Consider the following 21,834-nt stretch of genomic DNA (forward strand, 5'->3'; position numbering starts at 1 on the left):
TCCACCTTAAGAGAGCTTAAGCCTGTTCCACCTTAAGAGATGTACTACTTTCTCAGGCTGCTGTAGACGTAATACCGGGGGTGAACACACCGGTATATAAGCACTGTGCAGTAATCTTGTATTCAATATAGTCCCTACCTCCAACCAGTAAAGACCTGTTTTGTTGTTACTCATTAGTCTGTGTGTTAATTAACTAAACAACGCGCAGACTTAACAACAGAGGAAAAGTAAAAAGTAATGAACGCAAGCCATGGTGGAAGAGTTATGAGATGTAACCAAAAGCTTTCTGGACAATGTGGGTTTTAAGGCAGCTTTTAAAGGTGGAGCTAGAGGGCTTGCTTAGGGAGGGAATGCTGGGAAAATGGGGCCAATTTGGCAGGAGGCTATGCCACCAAAATAACAACAGAAAATGCTGGAAAAACTCAGCAGGCCAGGCAACAACCGTGGAGAGAGAAAGAGTCAACGTTTCAGGTCGAAAACCACGATAGGGTTCCCCTTCTCCTCACCTTTCATCCCACCAGCCTCCACATTCAACGGATCATCCACCGCCATTTCCGCCACCTCCAACGTGATCCCACCACCAAACACATCTTCCCCTCCCCTCCCCTTTCAGTATTCCGTAGGGACTGCTCCCTCCGAGACACGCTAGTCCACTCCTCTATCACCCCCAGCACCCCTTCCCCTTCACCCGGCACCTTCCCGTGCAAGTGCAGGAGATGCAACACCTGCCCTTATACCTCCCCCCTTCCCACTGTCCAGGGCCCCAAACACCCCTTCCAGGTGAAACAGCGATTTACTTGTACTTCTTGCAATCTAGTATACTGTATTCGCTGCTCACGATGTGGTCTCCTCTACATTGGGGAGACCAAACGCAGATTGGGTGACCACTTTGCGGAACACCTCTGTTCAGTCCGTAAGGGTGACCCCGAGCTTCCGGTCGCCTGCCATTTTAATTCACCGCCCCATTCCCACTCAGACCTCACCGTCCTCGGGCTCTTGCATTGTTCCACGGAAACCCAGCGTAAGCTCGAGGAACAGCATCACATCTTCCGATTAGGCACTTTACAGCCTTCCAGACTCAACATCGAGTTCAACAATTTCAGGTCATAACCTCGGCCCCCATTACATTTTTATATATATTTTTTATCCACACCTTTGTTTTGTGCCCGTCCCCCTTTTTTTCTCTCCCACATGGCAGCTGTCTCTCATTCTGCCAGTGCATTTTACACCTCATCTAGAGTCGTCTTTTGTCTCTTTACTAGTCCTATCACCATCTCGTCTCGTTTTGAATACCTCTTAATGTCTCTTCACTTCTCTTTTGTTCTTTCATCCCCATTTCCCAGCCCCCCAAACTGGCCTTTTAATCTGTTTCATTTCCTGTGTTTTTTCAGTCCTGACGAAGGGTTTTCAACCTGAAACGTTGACTCTACTTCTTTCTCCATGGATGTTGCCTGGCCTGCTGAGTTTTTCCAGCATTTTCTGTTGTTATTTCGGATTTCCAGCATCCGCAGTTTTTTGCTATCGTGCTATGCCACCAATGTTGGAATGAATGATGGAGATGGAGATACACAAAAAGCCAGAGTCAGAGGACTAAAGGGTACAGGAGGGGGCTTAATGCTGGAAGAAGTTGCAAAGGTAGGGCAGGGTGAGGTCATGAAGGGATTTTAAATCCAATATGCTGGGGGACAGGAACCCATGTAAATCAATGAAAACAGGATAACGGGTGAGCAGGACTTACTGCAGCTAAGTTTTGAATACATTTACGAAGGAAGAAGGATGGCAAGGAGAATACTGGAGAAACCCAGTCCACAGCTGAAAAATGCAGTAGTTGGGAGGAGGCAGGGGTGGAGGCAGGTGCCTGAAGTAAGTGAACTTGGTGATGGAGAGGGCTGAACAGTTTCAAGTAGAGCAGATTTTAGGATAGTTTTGTGGAAAAAATTGTTAGGTAGACCAGGTTTTAGGATAAGTTTTCTGAAAAAGACTAAAGTGTGAAGCGTTGTGGGGAAGGTTAATGAGCAAGTGTTAAGGATATAGTGAAAAACAGCTGAGCACCGTATATTCTGACTGCAGCAGTAAGCAGACGTTCATTATAGAGTCATAGAGTCATAGAGTTATACAGCACAGAAAGAGGCCCTTCGGCCCATCGTGTCTGCGCCGTCCATCAAGCCCTGTCCAATCTATTCCCATTTTCCAGCATTTGGTCCATAGCCTTGTATGCAATGGCATTTCAAGTGCTCATCCAAATGCTTCTTGAATGTTGTGAGGGTTCCTGCCTCTACCACCCTTTCAGGCAGTGAGTTCCAGACTCCAACCACCCTCTGGGTGAAAAAGTTCCTCCTCAAATCCCCTCTAAGCCTCCTGCCCCTTACCTTGAATCTATGCCCCCTTGTTATTGACCCCCCTACTAAGGGGAAAAGTTCCTCTTTATCTACCCTATCTATGCCCCTCATCATTTTGTACACCTCAATCAGGTCCCCCCTCAGCCTTCTTTGCTCCAAGGAAAACAACCCCAGCCTGTTTAGTCTTTCTTCATAGCTGAGGTGCTCCATCCCAGGTAACATCCTGGTGAATCTTCTCTGCACCCTCTCCAAAGCAATCACATCCTTCCTATAGTGAGGCGACCAGAACTGCACACAGTACTTCAGCTGTGGCCTTACCAGCGTTTTGTACAGCTCCATCATAACCTCCCTGCTCTTATATTCTATACCTCGGCTAATGAAGGCAAGAATCCCATATGCCTTTTTAACCACCTTATCTACCTGTTCCGCTGCCTTCAGGGATCTATGTACATGTACACCAAGGTCCCTCTGACCCTCTGTACTTCCTAGGGTCCTACCACTCATTGTGTATTCCCTTGCCTTATTTGTCTGTCCAAAATGCATCACCTCGCACTTTTCAGGGTTAAATTCCATTTGCCACTTTTTCGCCCATCTGACCAACCCGTTTATATCGTCCTGTAACCTGAGGCTTTCCTCCTCGCAATTTACCACCCCACCAATTTTCGTGTCATCTGCGAACTTACTGATCATACCTTTTACATTCTCCTCCAAATCATTTATGTAGATCACAAACAGCAAGGGACCCAGCACCGATCCCTGAGGTACCCCACTGGACACAGGCCTCCAGTCACAAAAGCAACCTTCGACCATCACCCTCTGCCTCCTGCCACTCAGCCAGTTTAGGATCCAACGTGCCAAGGCACCCTGGATCCCATGGGCTCTTACCTTCTTGACCAGTCTCCTATGCGGGACTTTGTCAAAAGCCTTACTGAAGTCCATGTATACCACATCCACAGCATTTCCTTCATCCACACACCTAGTCACCCCCTCGAAAAATTCAATCAGATTGGTCAGACATGATTTACCCTTGACAAAGCCATGCTGACCATCCCCGATTAATCCTTGCCTCTCCAAGTGGAGACTAATTTTGTCCCTCATGATCTTTTCCAATAATTTCCCTACCACAGATGTTAGGCTCACTGGCCTGTAATTCCCTGGTTTATCCCTGCTACCCTTCTTGAATAATGGTACTACGTTAGCTGTTCTCCAGTCCTCTGGTACATCCCCTGTGGCCAGAGAGGTTCTGAAAATTTGTGTCAGAGCCCCTGCAATCTCCTCCCTTGCCTCACATGTGGTGTATGTGCCTTTAAGAGCAATTATGGTGTATGTGCCTTTAAGAGCCCCAGGTGTGCGTAATGCCGGTAATTGCCACTTGGGCTATATAAGCCTGTGTATTGTGTATATCCTTTAGAAAAACCCCCCCAGACTTGCTTAGTAAATACCTATGAACCAACTCCTGTCTTCAGTGTCTTTATCTACACACGGACACTACAGTGGCGACGAAGTGGAAACGGACTTAGCTGCAATTCGGCAGCACCTCAAGGACCACAATACGTCTGGCAGTCGAGGCAGAGCTGAAGAATTTGGAAAAGGCAGGCGTATTATCCAAAATAGATTGGAGCGAATGGGCAACACCCATCGTTCCAGTCATGAAAAAAACATTGAAAAATAACTCTGAGGATCAGAAAAAAAATTCGCATCTGTGGAGACTTTAAGGTGACTAAACCCGGTCCTTCACACGGTACAGTATCCTCTTCCGAGGATAGAAGATATTTTCGCCTCACTATCCGGAGGGAAACGTTTCACAAAAATTGACTTGGCACAGGCATATCTACAGATGGAGGTTGAGGAGACCTCTAAAAAGTATCTCACAATAAACACACACAAAGGCCTGTACCAGTACAATCGACTGGTTTTTGGAATAGCATCAGCTCCAGCTACCTGGCAAAGAGCTATGGAGCAAGTCCTGCAAGGGATTCCGGGGACTCAATGCTACCTAGACGACATCCTTATAACAGGAGAAAACGACAACGATCACCTTGCCAATTTGGAGCAGGTGCTCACTAGGCTGAAAGAACGGGGCCTACGAGCAAATCGCCCCAAGTGCGAATTTTTCCAAAATCAGATATCATATTGTGGCCACATAATTAATAAGGAAGGGTTGCATAAGTCACCTGAAAAAATTGAAGCAGTTATAAAAGCCCCAGCACCTGAAAATGTTTCACAATTAAGGTCATTCCTGGGATTAATAAATTACTATCATAAATTTTTACCGAACTTATCAACTATTCTACACCCTCTTAATGATCTTCTACAGACAGGAGTGATTTGGAAATGGAACGAAGACTGTAAACGTGCCTTCCATAAATGTAAAGACTTAATCACAACCGAGAAAATTTTGGCTCATTACAACCCATCACTACCAATCAGACTGGCGTGCGATGCATCCACTTACGGCATAGGAGCGGTATTGTCCCATAGATTCCCTGATGGCTTGGAACGGCCGATAGCTTTTGCGTCACGCTCATTGAACTCAGCTGAGCGTAACTATGCCCAGATAGACAGGGAAGCACTCAGCCTGGTATGGGGAGTGAAGAAATTCAACCATTACCTACACGGACAAAAATTTACCTTGCTGACTGACCATCAACCCCTCATCTCCATATTCAACCCTAAAAAAGGTGTCCCCATTATGACGGCACAAAGACTACAGAGGTGGTCCCTTTTTCTAGGGGCACACCAATACAACATTGAATACAAAGGGTCAAAACAGCATGGGAATGCTGACGGTTTATCACGCCTACCGTTGCCAACGATAGAAGAGGCACCTACAGTAGACCCAGTAGAGATATTCCACTCTACCATAGTGGAATGTCTACCGGTGACAAATTCTGCCATTGAAAGGGAGACAAGAAATGACCCTACTCTCTCACGGGTCTACGATTTAACAGTGAAGGGATGGCCAGCACATGGCGAACCACTGTTGCCAGCATTCTCGCAAAGAAGAGAACAGCTGTCAGTGTGCCGAGGAACCTTGATGTGTGGATCCAGAGTGGTGATTCCACCCAAACTCCAGGATAAAGTGCTAAAGGAGCTTCACGAGGGGCATCTGGGTGGAGTGAAAATGAAGAACCTAGCTAGGGCGTTTGTATGGTGGCCAGGTATCGATGGAGACATCGAAGACATGACCAAGAGATGCCTAGGATGCCAGAAGGTCCAAAATGCTCCGCCACAGGCCCCTCTACATCCATGGGAGTGGCCCTCATCTCCCTGGCAAAGGGTGGACATTGACTTTGCTGGTCCGTTTTTGGACTCAATGTTCTTAATCGCAGTTGATGCACACTCCAAGTGGCCGGAGGTAATAAAGATGTCCTCCACCACCACGGAAAAAACCATCACAGTATTAAGGACCATATTTGCCAGGAATGGGCTGCCGGAGCAGATATGTTCTGATAATGGACCGCAATTTGTGTCCGAAGAATTCAGAAAGTTCTTAAAGAACAATGGGGTAAAGCACTACACGTCCGCCCCATACCAGCCCGCCACCAATGGATTGGCTGAAAGGTTTGTCCAGACCTTCAAGAAGGCCATCAAGGCCATGGGTAATGAAGACATAAAACTTCAGCACAAGGTGGATAACTTCTTATTTGCATATAGGAATGCAACGCATATGGTTACTAACCAAACTCCCGCCATGATGTTCTACAATAGAAACCTAAGATGCCGGCTGGATTTGGTCAAGCCCAACATCCGAAGGGACGTGGAGAACCGGCAGTTTCAGGGCATGAATGAAAGGCCAACTAGGACCTTCCAGATAGGCCAACCGGTTTTGGCCCGGGACTACCGTACCGAGAAATGGCAGCCTGGAACTATCTGCACACGATTAGGACCACTGATGTATACCGTGGACATCGGAGACAGCATAATAAGGCGCCATGCTGACCAAATCATCAAGTCATCCGAAAAGGGACAACCTACACCACCACTCTATACATCTAATGATGAAGTAGAGATACCCATATCTACCTCCGATCCGGTGATACTGGAGCCCGATGAACCCGACACTGGCCTTCAAGCCGAATCAGCCTTGCCAGAAGAACCTACTACACCACCAGAAACTACTATACCCCCGAGGCGTTATCCGGGCCGAGTCAGGAAGCCTCCTGAGAGACTAACTTATAATTAATTAATACAGCAATGTATATTATTTTGCATATAACATGTAATTAATAATTACTTAAAATATGATGTACTAGTTAGCTAGAAGGGGAGGAATTGTGGTGTATGTGCCTTTAAGAGCAATTATGGTGTATGTGCCTTTAAGAGCCCCAGGTGTGCGTAATGCCGGTAATTGCCACTTGGGCTATATAAGGCTGTGTATTGTGTATATCCTTTAGAAAATCCCCCCCAGATTTGCTTAGTAAATACCTATGAACCAACTCCTGTCTTCAGTGTCTTTATCTACACAGACACTACATCACACAGCAGCCTGGGATACATCTCATCCGGGCCTGGGGATTTATCCACTTTTTGGCCTGCTAAAACCGCTAGTACCTCTTCCCTCTCGATGTTAATATGTTCAAGTATATCACAGTCCCCTTGCCCGATTTCTATGTCTACATCGTCTTTCTCCATAGTGAACACAGATGCAAAAATTCATTTAAAACCCCGCCTACATCATCTGGCTCTACACACAGATTGCCACTTTGGTCCCTAATGGGCCCTACCCTTTCCCTGGTTATCCTCTTGCCCTTAATATACTTATAAAAACATCTTAGGATTTTCCTTTATTTTGCTCGCCAGTGTTATTTCATGGCCCCTCCTCGCTCTCCTAATTTCTTTTTTAAGTATGCCCCTGCACTTTTTATATTCCTCTAGGGCTTCCTCCGTCTTAAGTCTTTTGTAACTGTCAAAAGCCCCCCTTTTTTTCCTAATGCATTTTTGTATATCCCTTGTCATCCAAGGTTCCCTTTGCTTGTTGGTCCCACCCTTGACCTTTACGGGAACATGTTGGCGTTGTACTCTCTCTATTTCCCTTCTGAAAGTCTCCCACTGCTTTGATGTGGATTTTGGCAGACTTCCTTATTGCTGTCTTTGTAAGGCTTTCTCATTGCTTTTGTTTGCTACTGGCTTGCTTTGTGATTAACCACTAATTAGATCATCTGCTTCTAACACTATTGGGGAGAAATTCAGTATCGCCCCGTTTAGGGTGCTATTATTGGCGGTCCGCAAAGTTTAGCGCCTGGCGCTAATTATCGCCTCCGACAGCAAACTTGGCTTTTATCGCCCCTGGAGGTGATTGGAGTGCTAAATCAGGCGCTACACACCTCTCTTAAGGCACTAAGGCCAAGGAGCGAGGCGCTACCTCACAGCGCTGGCAAAGCTCATGTGATTTCAGTCAGCAATGTAACACAGACACACTGGCACCATCCAGTTCTTAAAGGGGAGTTCTGACGAATGGTCATCGACCTGAAACGTTAAATCTGTTTCTCTCTTCACAGATGAAACATAGAAACATAGAAGATAGGAGCAGGAGTAGGCCATTCAGCCCCTCGAGCCTGCTCCGCCATTCAATGCAATCATGGCTGATCATCCAAATTCAGTACCCTGTCCCTGCTTTCTCCCCATACCCCTTGATTCCTTTAGCCCTAAGAAATATATCCAACTCCTTCTTGAATATATTTAATGAATTGGCCTCTTGACCTGCTGAGTTTCTCCTGCATTTTCTGTTTTTATCTTAAAGGAGGGGGTTGATCTTGCTCTCCATCCACATCCTGCTCATTGCAGCCTTGAATCTCAGCCTGGAAAGACCTGTACATCAAATCTGCTGGAAAGAACAATGGAGAGAACCAGGGGAAGAGCTCAGAGTGCAGACCCCATAGTCTCTTCTAAATTGATACAAGGAAGGGCAAATCAAAACCAACCTGCAAAGTGCTGCTCAGTACCCAAAACTCCTTCACACAGCGTTGAATCTCTCCAGAAGCCTCTCTCTCTCTCTCAGAATGTGTGGTGCAAAAATGTCACAGACAAAAAAAGGCAAGAAGTGGTCGCCTTTAAATAGCGCACCCCTAGTCCCTTTCTGACAGCAGAACGCTCCTCTCAACCTGTCGTTGCTAGCGGCAGGCGGTAAGGCAGGGGGCGCCACTCAATTTCCGGTCCGGGGCGCTAACGGGGCATTGCGCACTCGACTGATGTCACGATCTGCCGGCACAGGAGATCGTGGTGGTATTGTTTAGCGCCACCGCAAAATTTCCGGTCAATTTCGCGAGCGGCGCAGATATCGCCGTGCCCGGGCGCTAGTTGCTTTGCGCCCGACTTAGCGCCCTCTGAAGGCGCTAATGGGTGGCGCTACCAACTGAATTTTCCCCCCTATCTTCCTGCGCGAACTTTCTTGACGACCTTTGCTTCTGCCTTTTCTCTCCCGAGCTGTCTGGTTCTGTTAGAAGTATATTCCTGATCTGTCTGGCTCTGCTAGAAAGATTCCTCGTGGTCTATTTAGTTTAATTTGGGGGGATGTGCTGACCTGAACAGTTGCCCAAATTAGGCCAGAATGATGAAACGAGAAGGAAGTAATTTTTGTGAGAATATATAAGGATGAGGTTTAGTAGAGAAGTTGAGCAGCATGAAGTTCCTGGATTAGAGGCAAGAACTGGAAGGCCGGGTAATCCCAATGAGCTGTTTGCTTGTAGACCTATATGTTGTCTGCTTGGTTATTGTAATGAATATCTGAAATAAAGTCGACCGCTGATTCCAGTGTCTGAATCTGATGATTAGTTGAGATGTTAAGATGACGCCAAGGTTTTCCACAGCCTGATGCAGTCTGAACAAAGGACCGAAAAGGGGGATAGAATCAGTGGCAAGGGTGAGGAATTCATGAGGGAGGCCATAAATTATGGTTTTGGACTTCTAGGTGTTTAATTGGAAGACATTTTCACTTATCCACAATTTAATGTGAGTCAAGCAATCTGACAGCACAAAGGTGGTCATGGGGTTAGGAAAATGGTACAGAAGTATAGCTGGATGTTATCAGTGTTGGATCCATGGTTCAGTGGATATGCTGTTATCAAATAATCACACGGATGCTGTACATTAACAATAGACAGGTCTTTACTGGAGGACGGTAGTCTCAAGACTGGGGGTACAGAGGCATGCGCAAAGCTTATATACCGGCACTACAGTATACAGGAGCTGTAAAAGTAGTTCTGACTTAAAGGCACATACACTACAATTCCTCCCCTTTTAGATTAGTAGTACCCCTAATATTCAAATAACAATTAACATTTCAACATGTACATTAAACAACAAAAGTCCATTTATAGATTCAGTCTTTGGGGCGGCTTCCTGACCCTTTCGGGATAGCGCCTTTCCGGAGGTTCTTGTTCTTGGTGCAGAGACGATTCTGACCCCTTTTCATCGGGTAGTTCATCGGGTTCCACTGCTACTGGGTCTGCAGTAGATGCTACCGGTATGTCGGGTTCATCCCCAGGTACTCGAGACATGGGGTTGACGCGTTCCTGTGACGCTAAGATCTGATCGACGTGGCGTCTCACAATGTTCTCCCCAACATCCACTGTGTACATTAATGGCCCCTGCCTTGTACATATCATTCCGGGTTGCCATTTCTCTGTTCCATAGTCACGGGCCAAGACGGGTTGCCCTACATTGAAGCTCCTTGTCGGCTTCTCATTGATGTGCTGGAATTGTTTGTCCTCGACATTTCTTCGCACATTTGGTCTGAACAAGTCCAGACGAGATCTCAACCTTCGGTTAAAGAACATCATGGCCGGGGTCTGGTTGGTAACTGCATGTGTCGCGTTTCGGTAGGCTAATAAGAAATTGTCCATCTTATGCTGTAGTGGAATTTCATTGGCGCACATGGCATTTATCGCCTTCTTAAAGGTTTGTACGAACCTCTCAGCCAATCCATTTGTCGCTGGATGATACGGGGCGGATGTGTAATGCCTTACCCCATTCCTTCTCTTAAATTTTTGGAACTCGTCGGACACAAGCTGTGGTCCATTATCAGAGCAAATCTGCTCTGGCAAACCGTTTCCGGCAAATATGGTCCGTAGGACTGCAATCGTTTTCTCTGTAGTGGTTGAAGACATTTTTATCACATCAGGCCACTTTGAATGAGCATCCACTGCTATTAAGAACATTGAGTCCATGAATGGACCAGCGAAATCAATATGCACCCGTTGCCATGGAGAGGAGGGCCACTCCCATGGGTGTAGAGGGGCATGTGGTGGTGCATTTTGGACCTTTTGGCATCCTAAGCAGCTCTTAGATGGTCTTCGATTTGTTGATCGATTCCCGGCCACCACACAAAAGCCCTAGCAAGGCTTTTCATTTTCACTCCCTCCAGATGACCTTCATGTAGATCATTTAGCACTCTCTCCCTTAACTTGGTTGAAATCACCACTCTAGATCCACACAGCACTGTCCCCTGGCATACTGACAGCTTTTCTCTTCTGGATGAGAATGCTGGCAACAGTGAGTCGCCATGTGTTGGCCATCCCCTCACCATAATTCATATACCCGCAACAGCGTCGGATCATTGCGGGTCTCCTTCTCTATATAAGAACATAAGAACATAAGAAATAGGAGCAGGAGTAGGCCAATCGGCCCCTCGAGCCTGCTCCGCCATTCAATAAGATCATGGCTGATCCGTGTTTGTTACTGGCAATCGTTCAATTATGGACGAATAAAATATCTCAATAGGGTCCACTGCTGGTGCTTCCTCCACAGTAGGCAGTGGCAGGCGCGATAGCCCATCAGCGTTCCCATGCTGTTTCGTGCCTTTATATTCTATTTCATATTGATTCGCCCCTAGAAACAGGGACCATCTTTGTAACCGCTGTGCAGTCATCACTGGAACGCCCTTCTTAGGATTAAAGATGGGGACAAGTGGTTGGTTGTCAGTCAGCAAGGTGAACTTCTGCCCATGCAGATAGTGGTTGAATTTTTTTACTCCCCATACTAGGTTGAGGGCCTCCCTGTCAATCTGGGCGTAATTGTGCTCGGCTGAGGTTAGTGACCGAGACGCAAAGGCTACTGGCCTCTCCAACCCGTCTGGGAATTTGAGTGACAGCCCCGCTCCAATACCATAGGGTGATGCATCACATGCCAAACGAATTGGTAGTGCTGGGTTGAAATGGGCCAACACCTCTTTTGATGTGATCAATTTTTTACACTTCTGGAAAGCTCGTCTACGTTCATCATCCCACTTCCATGGTACCCCTGTTTGCAGTAGGGTGTTCAGTGGGTGTAATACCGTAGACAAATTTGGTAAGAACTTGTGGTAGCAGTTTACCAGCCCGAGGAACGACCTCAGTTGTGACACATTTTCCGGTGCTGGAGCCTTGACTACTGCCTCAATCTTGTCAGGGGACTTATGTAACCCCTCTTCATCGATGACGTGGCCACAATACGAGATCTGTTTCTGGAAAAACTCGCACTTGTGGCGATTAGCTCGTAGCCCATACTCCTTTAATCTGGTGAGCACCTTCTCCAAGTTGGCGAGGTGATCACCGTCATTTTGACCGTGACCAAGATGTCGTCCAAATAACACTGGGTCCCTGGAATCCCTTGCAGGACCTGATCCATCGCCCTTTGCCAGATAGCCGGAGCCGAGGCTGCTCCAAACACCAGCCGGTTGTATTGATAGAGACGTTTATGAGTGTTGATCGTAAGGTATTGTTTCGAAGCTTCTTCTATCTCCATTTGCAAGTACGCCTGGGCTAGATCAATTTTGGTGAAGCGTTTACCTCCAGATAGCGAGGCGAAAATATCCTCAATTTGTGGAAGCGGATATTGTACCGTGTGAAGGATTGGGTTCACTGTCACCTTAAAATCCCCACAGATGCGGACCTTCTTTGGTTCCCCAGGCGTATTACTCAACGACCTCTTCATTACAGGAATGATGGGTATAGCCCACTCGCTCCAGTCCACTTTGGACAGTACTCCTGAATGTTCCAACCCTTCCAGCTCTGCTTCAACAGCTGGTCTGATTGCATAAGGCACTGGTCTGGCCTTCAGAAACTTTGGGCTTGCATTTTCCTCTATTTTAATCGTTGCTGTTATTCCTTTTAGTGTTCCTAGTCCTTCCTTGAACACTTCTTTTGCGTCAGTTAGCATTTTTGACTGTCGTCCAGGTGTAACGTCATCATCCTTTTTGGCCTCAACCTTCAGTGCCTGTATGGAATGCCAATCTAATTGTATCTTCCGGATCCATTCACGTCCTAGCAGTGGTGGTCCTCCATCTGGCAATACATATATATCCTTTTTAGGTATTTCCTGGCCTTTATATGTCACTTCACCCTTATTTTTCCTTTGGGGTAGACTTTTTGCCCCGTATATGTCTTCAAGACAATCTCTAGCTTTCAAGGGTATAGCCGCTTGTAGTCTCTTTGATTTATGACTGTTAGAGCTGACCCTGTGTCCAATTCCATTTTCACTTGGACTCCGTCTATCTTGAGTGTAACCCAGATAGTCTGGTGATCCTCCATTTCTGTTACCTTATGTAGTTTCAGGCAACCCAGCTCCTTGCTTCCGGAGTCTGTGTCACTTTTCTGTTCGTCTGAACCACTGTCCATCACCTGGTGTACCTTTTTGTACTTCTCCTGTGGAGATTTCTTACTGTTGGTTTTCTTCCCAGACCTGCAGACTCTTGCTATGTGTTCTGCTTTCCCACACTGTCTGCACACTTGGTCCTTGAACCAACAATCTTTCTGGTCATGTGTTGTTCTGCCGCAGCGATAGCACTTCCCTGTTCCATAGGACATTTCATTGGTGCCATATTCTTGCGGTCTCCGTTGTATCTCTGCAGCGCCCCTTGCGGCTGCTTCGTGTGATACTGCCATACTGAAAGCTTTGTCCAGCGTAAGGTCCTTTTCTGATAGAAGCCATTTCTGGGTTCCTTCACTTTGTAGCCCACACACAAACTTGTCCCTTAACGTATCTGCTAGTCCCGCTCCAAACTGGCAGCATTTCGATAGCTTGCGCAGTTCCGTTAGGTACTCAGCATTGCTTTCGTCTTTGTGTTGGTTCCTTTTATGGAACTTAAATCGTTCTGCTATCAGCAGCGGTGTGGGGTTTAAGTGGTCCTGTAGGATTTCTACTATGCTTTCAAAATTCTTGTTTACCGGCTTCTCTGGGTTATTAGATTTCGCAGTAACCCATAAGTTTTTGCACCCATGGAATTTAACAGAACCAGTCTAGAACCCGGCTGTTTCTTTACCCTCTCTCTCTCCGGTTTGTTTTCTTTTTCTCAACACCGCTCGTTGTTCAACCCCCGGCTGCGCCCTGCGCTCTTCACCCTCTGTCTTACCCCGTCGACGCTGCTCAGCTTTCTCTCCGCCGTCGGTCGGCTCCAGCCGCCGCTGCTCGGGAAGGGTCTGCACTGGACCTGTCGTCGGTCTCTTGCTGCTCGTCGTGGCTGGGGAACCAAGCCCGGCTCTCCACAGCCACCCCTGCGAAGTTCAATCTCTGCCTGACTGCTGGGCGGTTGCTCGTGGTCGACGGCCGTGTTCCTGGCTTCGACTTTTTTTTTTATGTTGCAGGTAGATTCGAATCGACACTCGTCGCCACTGTTGGATCCGTGGTTCAGTGGATATGATGTTATCAAATAATCACACAGATGCTGTACATTAACAATAGACAGGTCTTTACTGGAGGAGGGTAGTCTCAAGACTGGGGGTACAGAGGCATGCGCAAAGCTTATATACTGGTGTGGTCACTGCCGGTACTACAGTATACAGGAGCTGTGAAAGTAGTTCTGACTTAAAGGCACATACACTACAATCAGCAGGCATATGGAAGCTGACCAAATGCCTGTGAATGGTGTCACTGAAGGGCAACATGTAGATGAGGTAGAGGAACCGGGCCAAGAAAGGATCCTTGAGGAACTCCATAAATGGCTGTGCAGGGGCAAGGTAGAAGCAGTGCCACACAAAGGCAGTCTCACATAGCTGGTCAATAAAGGAAAGGTGATGCAATGAGATAACATAGGAACAGAAGTAGGCCATTCAGCCTTTGCGCCTGTTCTGCCATTCAATGAGATCATGGCTGATCTGTATCCTAACTCCATATACCTGCCTTGGCTCCATATCCCTTAATACCCTTGGCTAGCAAAAATCTAGCAATCTCAGATTTAAAATTACTAACTGAGCTAGCATCTACTGCTTTTTGTGGGAGAAAGATCCAAAAGCCACCACAACCTTTTGCGTGAAGAAGTGTTTCCTAACTTCTCTCCTGAATGTTCTGGCTCTGATTTTAAGGTTATGTCCCCTTGTCTTAGACTCCCCTACCAGTGGAACAAGTTTCTCTCTATCTAGCCTATCAATTCCTTTCAAAATCCTAAAAACCTCAATCAAATCACCCATTAACCTTCTATATTCCAGGGAATACAAGCCTAGTTTATGTAATCATGCCTCATAATTGAATCCTTTGAGCCCTGATAACATTCTGATGAATTTACATTTCACTCCTTTCAAGGCCAATCTATCCTTTCTAAGGTGCAGTGTCCAGAACTGTACACAGTACTCCAAATGTGGTCTAACCAGGGCTTTGTATAGTTGCAGCAAAACTTCCTCCCTTTTATATTCTAGCCCTCTAGATATAAAGGCAAACATTTCATTAGTCTTTCTTGATTATTTTTTGTACCTGACTACTACATTTTAGTGATTTGTGTACATGGACCTCTAAATCACATTGAACCTCCAGTGTTGCTAGCTGTAGTGTATGTACCCGTCTACCTTTAAGGGAACGATTGAGTGTAACCGTTCACCTTTAAGAGAACTACTTTAGGTGTGGCACTATTTGATTGGCTTCTGTATACGGTAATACCGACAGTGACCACACCAGTATATAAGTGATGTTACAGGATAACTAGGGCAGATTCGCCCTGACCTCTGAATAGTAAAGACCTGTTTGTTTGTACTTCAAAAGTCTGTGTATTTATTTACTGCACAACCCACAGACTTTACAGTGGCGACGAGTCCGATCGTACCCTGCGGCAAGAATAGCAAAGTAACAAAGAGCGTCGAAGAGAGGCAACCGCCCTCGTCGTGCTACCAAAAGAAAACACGAGGCTACAACAACAGAAAGTGTGGTACTTTACAGAAGCTGGAAGACTAGCAACAAAAGCTTCATCAGCAACAGGCACTGATTACCCTGCTACCACGGTGTGGAGTGAGCCGACCAGCAAGAAACAAGGCGGCCGAAGAGACTGTGAGTAGGGGAAGGGGTAGAAGTATCCGGAGGAGAAGGGCAGAGCACTTGACCTCGGTCGAGGGGGAGCTGTACCGGCCAAAAGTCGGGTCCAACGGCGTCGGGTGACAGCCGGACCGCGATCGGCGGGAAAAATCCGGGCAGCGACCGCAGCCACGGAGCGCTGAACCTGCGAGTAGGCGCGGGAGGAGAAACCCAGCCGCAGCCGGGGAGGGAAACACCAGTCTGCGAGAGGGCTGGGGAGGCGAACGGGAACCGTGCGGGTGAGAGCCGGGTGCGGAGTGAGAGACTGCGAGGAGCCAGTCCAGCGGCTGAACTGTTCTCCACCTACGGAGTACCCAGAGCCGGTAGAACCGAACGTGCGGGAGAGGGAGAGACAGAGCCGAGCACGGGGAGAGAGAGACTGCGCGAGAGCCAGCCCAGCGGCTGAACCTGTCCGCTGTGGGGAAAGCGTACCCCTTACACCAGGGAGAAATGCGGAAAGCCGCCATTAGGCGGAGAAGACGACAGAGGCGGGAAACCGCCATTGAAGTGGGCGGGGAGAGAAAGGAAGAGCGGGAAACCGCCATTTTCGCGGGAAAATAACCGCCATCTTAACTGCCATTGAAGTGGGCAGAGAGAGAGAGAGAGAGAGAGAGAGAAGGGAAGAGCGGGAAACCGCCATTTTCGCAGGAAAACCGCCATTTTAGAAAAAAAAAAGATAATAAGTAATACTTAAAGAAATACTGGTGCTGCTCCCAAGGGAAGAAACATGCCTAAGCGAGGGAATATTAACGACTTTAATTCTGAAATAGAAGACTGGGCCACGTACGTGGAACGCATCGAGATCTATTGTGAAGCCAACAAAATAGAGGAAGACGACAAGGCGATAACATTGTTAAACTCGATGGCGCAAAGACATACGGGCTCTTGAAGGATTTACTAGCACCAGCTAAACCGGTGGATCAGTCTTTCAAAGAGATTGTGGTTGTTCTGAAGGACCACTTGAACCCCACACCATTGATGTTGGCTGAACGATTCAAATTCTATGCAAGAACGCAACGGAAAGACGAAAACAACGCAGAATACTTGGTCGAACTGCGTAGGCTAGCGAAATACTGCCAGTTCGGAGGGAATCTGACAGAGGCACTGCGAGACAAGTTCATAGGCGGATTGTCCAAGGAAGGGACGCAAAAGCGCCTACTAGAAGAGAACGACCTTACACTTGACAGGGCTGTCCTTATAGCCGCATCACACGAAGCCGCAGCGAAAGGAACGGCGGAAATGCAACTTAAGGCGGCGGCGCTCGGGGTGGACCAAATTACCTCGAGTACAACAAAATGCTATCGTTGTGGGAAGACAACACACGACCAGAATCAATGCTGGTTTAAGAACCAAGAATGTAGGAAATGTGGCAAACTGGGTCACATCGCTAAGGTATGCCGGTCAGGGAAGAAGACCAACAACCAAAGAAAGCCATCACAAGAAAAGTACAACAAGGTATACAAGGGGGCTGAGAAGAGTTCAGACGAACAGAATCCAGACTCAGATCCAAACGGCCAGGAGCTGGGTAGTCTGAGTATCCACCATGTGAGTAAGGAAGCTGACCTACAAACTATCTGGGTCATGCTAAAAATAGCTGGAGTCCAAGTGAAAATGGAGTTGGACACTGGATCAGCTGTATCAGTCATAAATCGAGGGGATTACCACCGGCTATTCTCACACATACCCTTAAGAGATACCAAGTTCGTATTGCAGACATACACGGGGCATAAAGTATACCCCATGGGAAAAATAAGAGTCAAGGTGAGAGATAGAGGTAAAGAACACCCAAGAATGAACTTGTATGTACTACATGAGGGAGGACCACCACTTCTAGGACGGGAGTGGATCAAGAAAATAGACATGGAATGGCACTACCAACAAGCAATGACGAGTGAGGACTCGGTGCAGACAAGCAGCTCAGACTCTGAGCCGGAAGACGATAAGTCCAGCCCACGTATGAAAAACAAGGTTAACATGAACTCACTGACTAAGGTTGGAAAAACGATGGCGTGCATAAAGACAGAGAATTCTGAGTCTGTTCAAGTCACAGACATATGCATTACGGAGGAACACCGAGCTCGAACTCAACGTTATTTCAAAGTACGACAACAATTCGAACAATTAAGTTACCGTCTCGTACAGGAGATGAAAACAATGAAAAAGTTCTGTGACACCGAATGGGAGAGTCTGGAAAGACAACAGAACCTGCTGGCTCAAGCAGAGAGCGACCATAGAGCCATCGTGACCAATTACCGATCACACCTCCCTTATGATGTTCAGGAGTTAGAATATTTGCATGATCTAGAGATACAGCATAAAGGCAAACCACGCTACACTGAGGATTTTGTTCTGCAATTGGAGACGGAGCTAGGGCAGGCAAGGTTAAGAGAAGCTGAATCGCAGTGTGCACTTAAAGAGATGCAGAAAAAAATCTTGGACATGGAAAAGAGAAATGCTTCTTTACCTGATGTGAATAATGTGGCCATGTTGCAAGAGGAGCTTATCACTCAGTTAAATGAAAATAAAGGGAAAATGACTGAGATAGACTGCAAGAATAAAGAAGATTTGATGGCAGTGAGACTTCAAGAGGCAGATAGCATAGCAGCCTTGGCTGAACTCCAACAGGAAATTGCGAAAGAAGCAAATGAAGAGGAATCTTCAGGAAGCCGGGATTTTATTCCAGTTCTTCTCTACGACTCCTTACAAGCAGAGTGTGAGAAGTGGAAAGAACAGTATGAACAGGCCCAGGCTACAATTCTGGAGGGGATTAACTCGGCAACCTCCGAAAAGCTAGTTTTAGTGAAAGCATATGAACAACTAAAGTTTGAACATGAGCGAGAATTACAAAGGCTGCAGGAAATGTTTGACGAGCTCCAGGCCAAGACAGACTCATCGGTAGAGATTCCATCCGTAGATGGAAAATTAGAGGTGGAAGACATAGCAGAACGTGAAATTCAAGATGTCCAAGAGCTCGTTAAATTATTGAAGGAAACCCAAGACAAATATGAGGCGGCAATGGCAGAGGTCCAACAACTTGAAGAACATATTCAACTAGGAATCCGGGCAGTGGAAGGAAAAGCCAATGGAAGGAACACAGAGACTGTAGGAATGGCCCCTGATCAGGAGTTAGAGAACACCAAGGCGCAATTTCTTCGAGCGCTTAAAACCAAAGGACCGGAGGAAAGGAAGGTGAAAACATTGGAGGGAAAGGTGGATGAAATGGAGAAGGCGCTAATCCACAGTGTCCCCGTAGAAGAGTTAACGGCCAGCCAACTCTTATACACGCTGAGGGACAAGACTCCAAAATGGGAACACGAGTTTCAGGTTTCAAAGGGAAAGAATTCGGAGCTTCCAAAAGTCACGGAGAGAGCTGAGGGGGCAACACAGCTTGCACATGGATGTCAAAAGTATGCTGAATTATGTCAAGGGGAACAGAAGAATGCGGAAACAGCTACTTCAGTAGAAGGATTAAATAGCCTGATAACGGAATCCCCGATGGAAGGGAAGGTATTGAACTCACAAATGAGGCCAGGCGTGAAGGAATGGCAGACATCCCAGGAAGAGCGGGATGAATATGAATGCTTGAGGAAGTCTTTTCAAGAAAGATGGTCAGAGAAGGAACCACCGTCGGCTAACGTCCAGTTGGATAAGAAGGAAGTAGAAGGGCCCCTCACTGGCCTAACTCAGGACGACCCCGAATACTATCATGACCTATTGAGTGACACTGAATATTACGAGGATCTGGTCTGCCCAGTTTGTGATGAAAACTCCCAAAGTACAGAAATCCGCATGAAGCACTTAAGGTCTAATGAACATAGAGAGTTGGTGGCGCTACAGATGGCCACAGAGAAAGGAGCTCCGAGAGTTTCAAAAAGGCAGAAAAGAAAAAGAAGAAGCAGGAGATAATAACTGTCTAAAATACTATCATCTCAGGCGGGACACCATGAAAGGAGCTAAATTAGTTGAAAACCCGAAAATTATCAAGACAGCCAGTTGGTTGTAAAAGTCCGCACTGCTGGTTCAACAGGACGGAAGGTCAAGCTGTTACGTTAAGAAAAAGGCTATGGAGGAGTCACGCTAGCCATGTGAACCGGCTACACCAAAGAGATGCTGTTCGGAATGAGTCAAGATCAGAGACTGAATCTATGAACTGTTTCCGCAGAGACTGAACCTGTGAACTGTTCCCACCGAAAGTATATCTGTAAACTGTTTTATATGACGTTGACTCCACCGGAATTATCTCTGTAAATTGTTTGTTCTCCACCGAGAGTATATCTGTAAATTGTTATGTGAAGTTGAAGATATGTATGTTTAACGGGGACCCTGTAAGTAATAAGCTAAAAAGGGAGGATTGTAGTGTATGTACCCGTCTACCTTTAAGGGAACGATTGAGTGTAACCGTTCACCTTTAAGAGAACGACTTTAGGTGTGGCACTATTTGATTGGCTTCTGTATACGGTAATACCGACAGTGACCACACCAGTATATAAGTGATGTTACAGGATAACTAGGGCAGATTCGCCCTGACCTCTGAATAGTAAAGACCTGTTTGTTTGTACTTCAAAAGTCTGTGGCCTAGAAATTCAGTTCGGACGCTATTGCGGCGCTAAAGTCGGGCGCTCGTCAAATTCAGCGGCCGCCGGAAAGTGCAGGCGAGCTCGCCGAAATTCAGTAGATTTGGCCAACTTTTTGGCCGAGCGCTGCAAAAGGCGTTGGAACCCTGTGTTCAGGCGCTAATCCGGCGATGCAGCCTGATAACGCCGATTCCGGGCGCAGCGCAGGTGCGATCATGTGGTGAGTGTCAGCAGACACCCTGACGCCGGCCAGCTCTTAAAGGGGGAAGGGTCAACTTTGACTGCAGCCACGCCCTGCATGCTGTAGCCCTGCAACTAGGCCTCAGGACTGGTTGTGTGCCATATCAACGCCTGGAGTTCATGGAGAGGGCCCGTGAAAGAGCCCAGCGGTTCTCTGAGCATGCGCTGGGTGTGCTCCTTCATGGGGTGCGCAAAAGAAGACGGGTCGTGTGCCCGGCTAGTGGCAGGAAGGCTCCCAGGAGCCAGTTCAGGGAGGCGTGGACCAAAATTGCCCGGAGGGTCTCCTCCAACTCCGATGTTCCCAGGAGTGCGGACCAGTGCCGCAAGAAATACAATGACCTATGTCGGCTGGTCAAGGTGAGTACCCTTTCCAATGTCCCCCTCATCCTTGCATGTGCACCTGCCATTAGGGCCAAAGGGACATCCAAGGTCTAATGCCCAGCCCTGCTGCCGCTGCAATGGCACTTGCATGTTAATCAATAGCTCTTTCTGCACTTACCACACTGTGCAAGCTATTCCACCATGGGAGGCCTCACACACAGCAACAGGGCACCACACTGTGCAAGCTATTCCACCATGGGAGGCCTCACACACAGCAACAGGGCACCACACTGTGCAAGCTATTCCACCATGGGAGGCCTCACACACAGCAACGGGGCACCACACTGTGCAAGCTATTCCACCATGGGAGGCCTCACACACAGCAACAGGGCACCACACTGTGCAAGCTATTCCACCATGGGAGGCCTCACACACAGCAACGGGGCACCACACTGTGCAAGCTATTCCACCATGGGAGGCCTCACACACAGCTACAGGGCACCACACTGTGCAAGCTATTCCACCATGGGAGGCCTCACACACAGCAACAGGGCACCACACTGTGCAAGCTATTCCACCATGGGAGGCCTCACACACAGCAACAGGGCACCACACTGTGCAAGCTATTCCACCATGGGAGGCCTCACACACAGCAACGGGGCACCACACTGTGCAAGCTATTCCACCATGGGAGGCCTCACACACAGCAACAGCGCACCACACTGTGCAAGCTATTCCACCATGGGAGGCCTCACACACAGCTACAGGGCACCACACTGTGCAAGCTATTCCGCCATGGGAGGCCTCACACACAGCAACGGGGCACCACACTGTACTTAGACGCCCTCCTTTCTCTTGCAGGCCAAGCTGGCGAGGAACGCCAGGAGCCTGCGTGTCACTGGTGGAGGCCCTCACGATTACCAGGAGCTAACGGCTCTGGAAGAGAGGGTGGCCCGACTGCTGCGTCACCCGGTGATTGGGCCTGTGGCGCTCGGCGACGCCGACCCTATACTGGAACCCACTGGTAAGGACAGGACCGGGTGCACCTCTCTCCTTGCCCTCGCGCATCAGACCTACATCCTTCCCCACTGGCCGAAAAATGCACA

At 47.7% G+C, this 21,834-nt stretch overlaps 1 protein-coding gene across 1 annotated transcript in view; it reads left to right on the forward strand.

Annotated features, from left to right (window-relative positions):
• LOC147113967 (uncharacterized) overlaps nucleotides 1–21,834 on the forward strand; it is a 54,853-nt gene that overhangs the window by 31,771 nt on the left and 1,248 nt on the right. Inside the window, exon 2 of the mRNA XM_085996176.1 lies at nucleotides 21,590–21,752. Within this exon, the coding sequence (XP_085852302.1) occupies nucleotides 21,590–21,752 (163 nt within the window). The remainder of the gene's footprint in view (nucleotides 1–21,589; nucleotides 21,753–21,834) is intronic.

The sequence above is a fragment of the Somniosus microcephalus genome, chromosome 8, assembly GCF_052327205.1.
Source record: "Somniosus microcephalus isolate GS21.2 chromosome 8, FLI_Smic_1.0, whole genome shotgun sequence".
Taxonomy (NCBI): domain Eukaryota; kingdom Metazoa; phylum Chordata; class Chondrichthyes; order Squaliformes; family Somniosidae; genus Somniosus; species Somniosus microcephalus.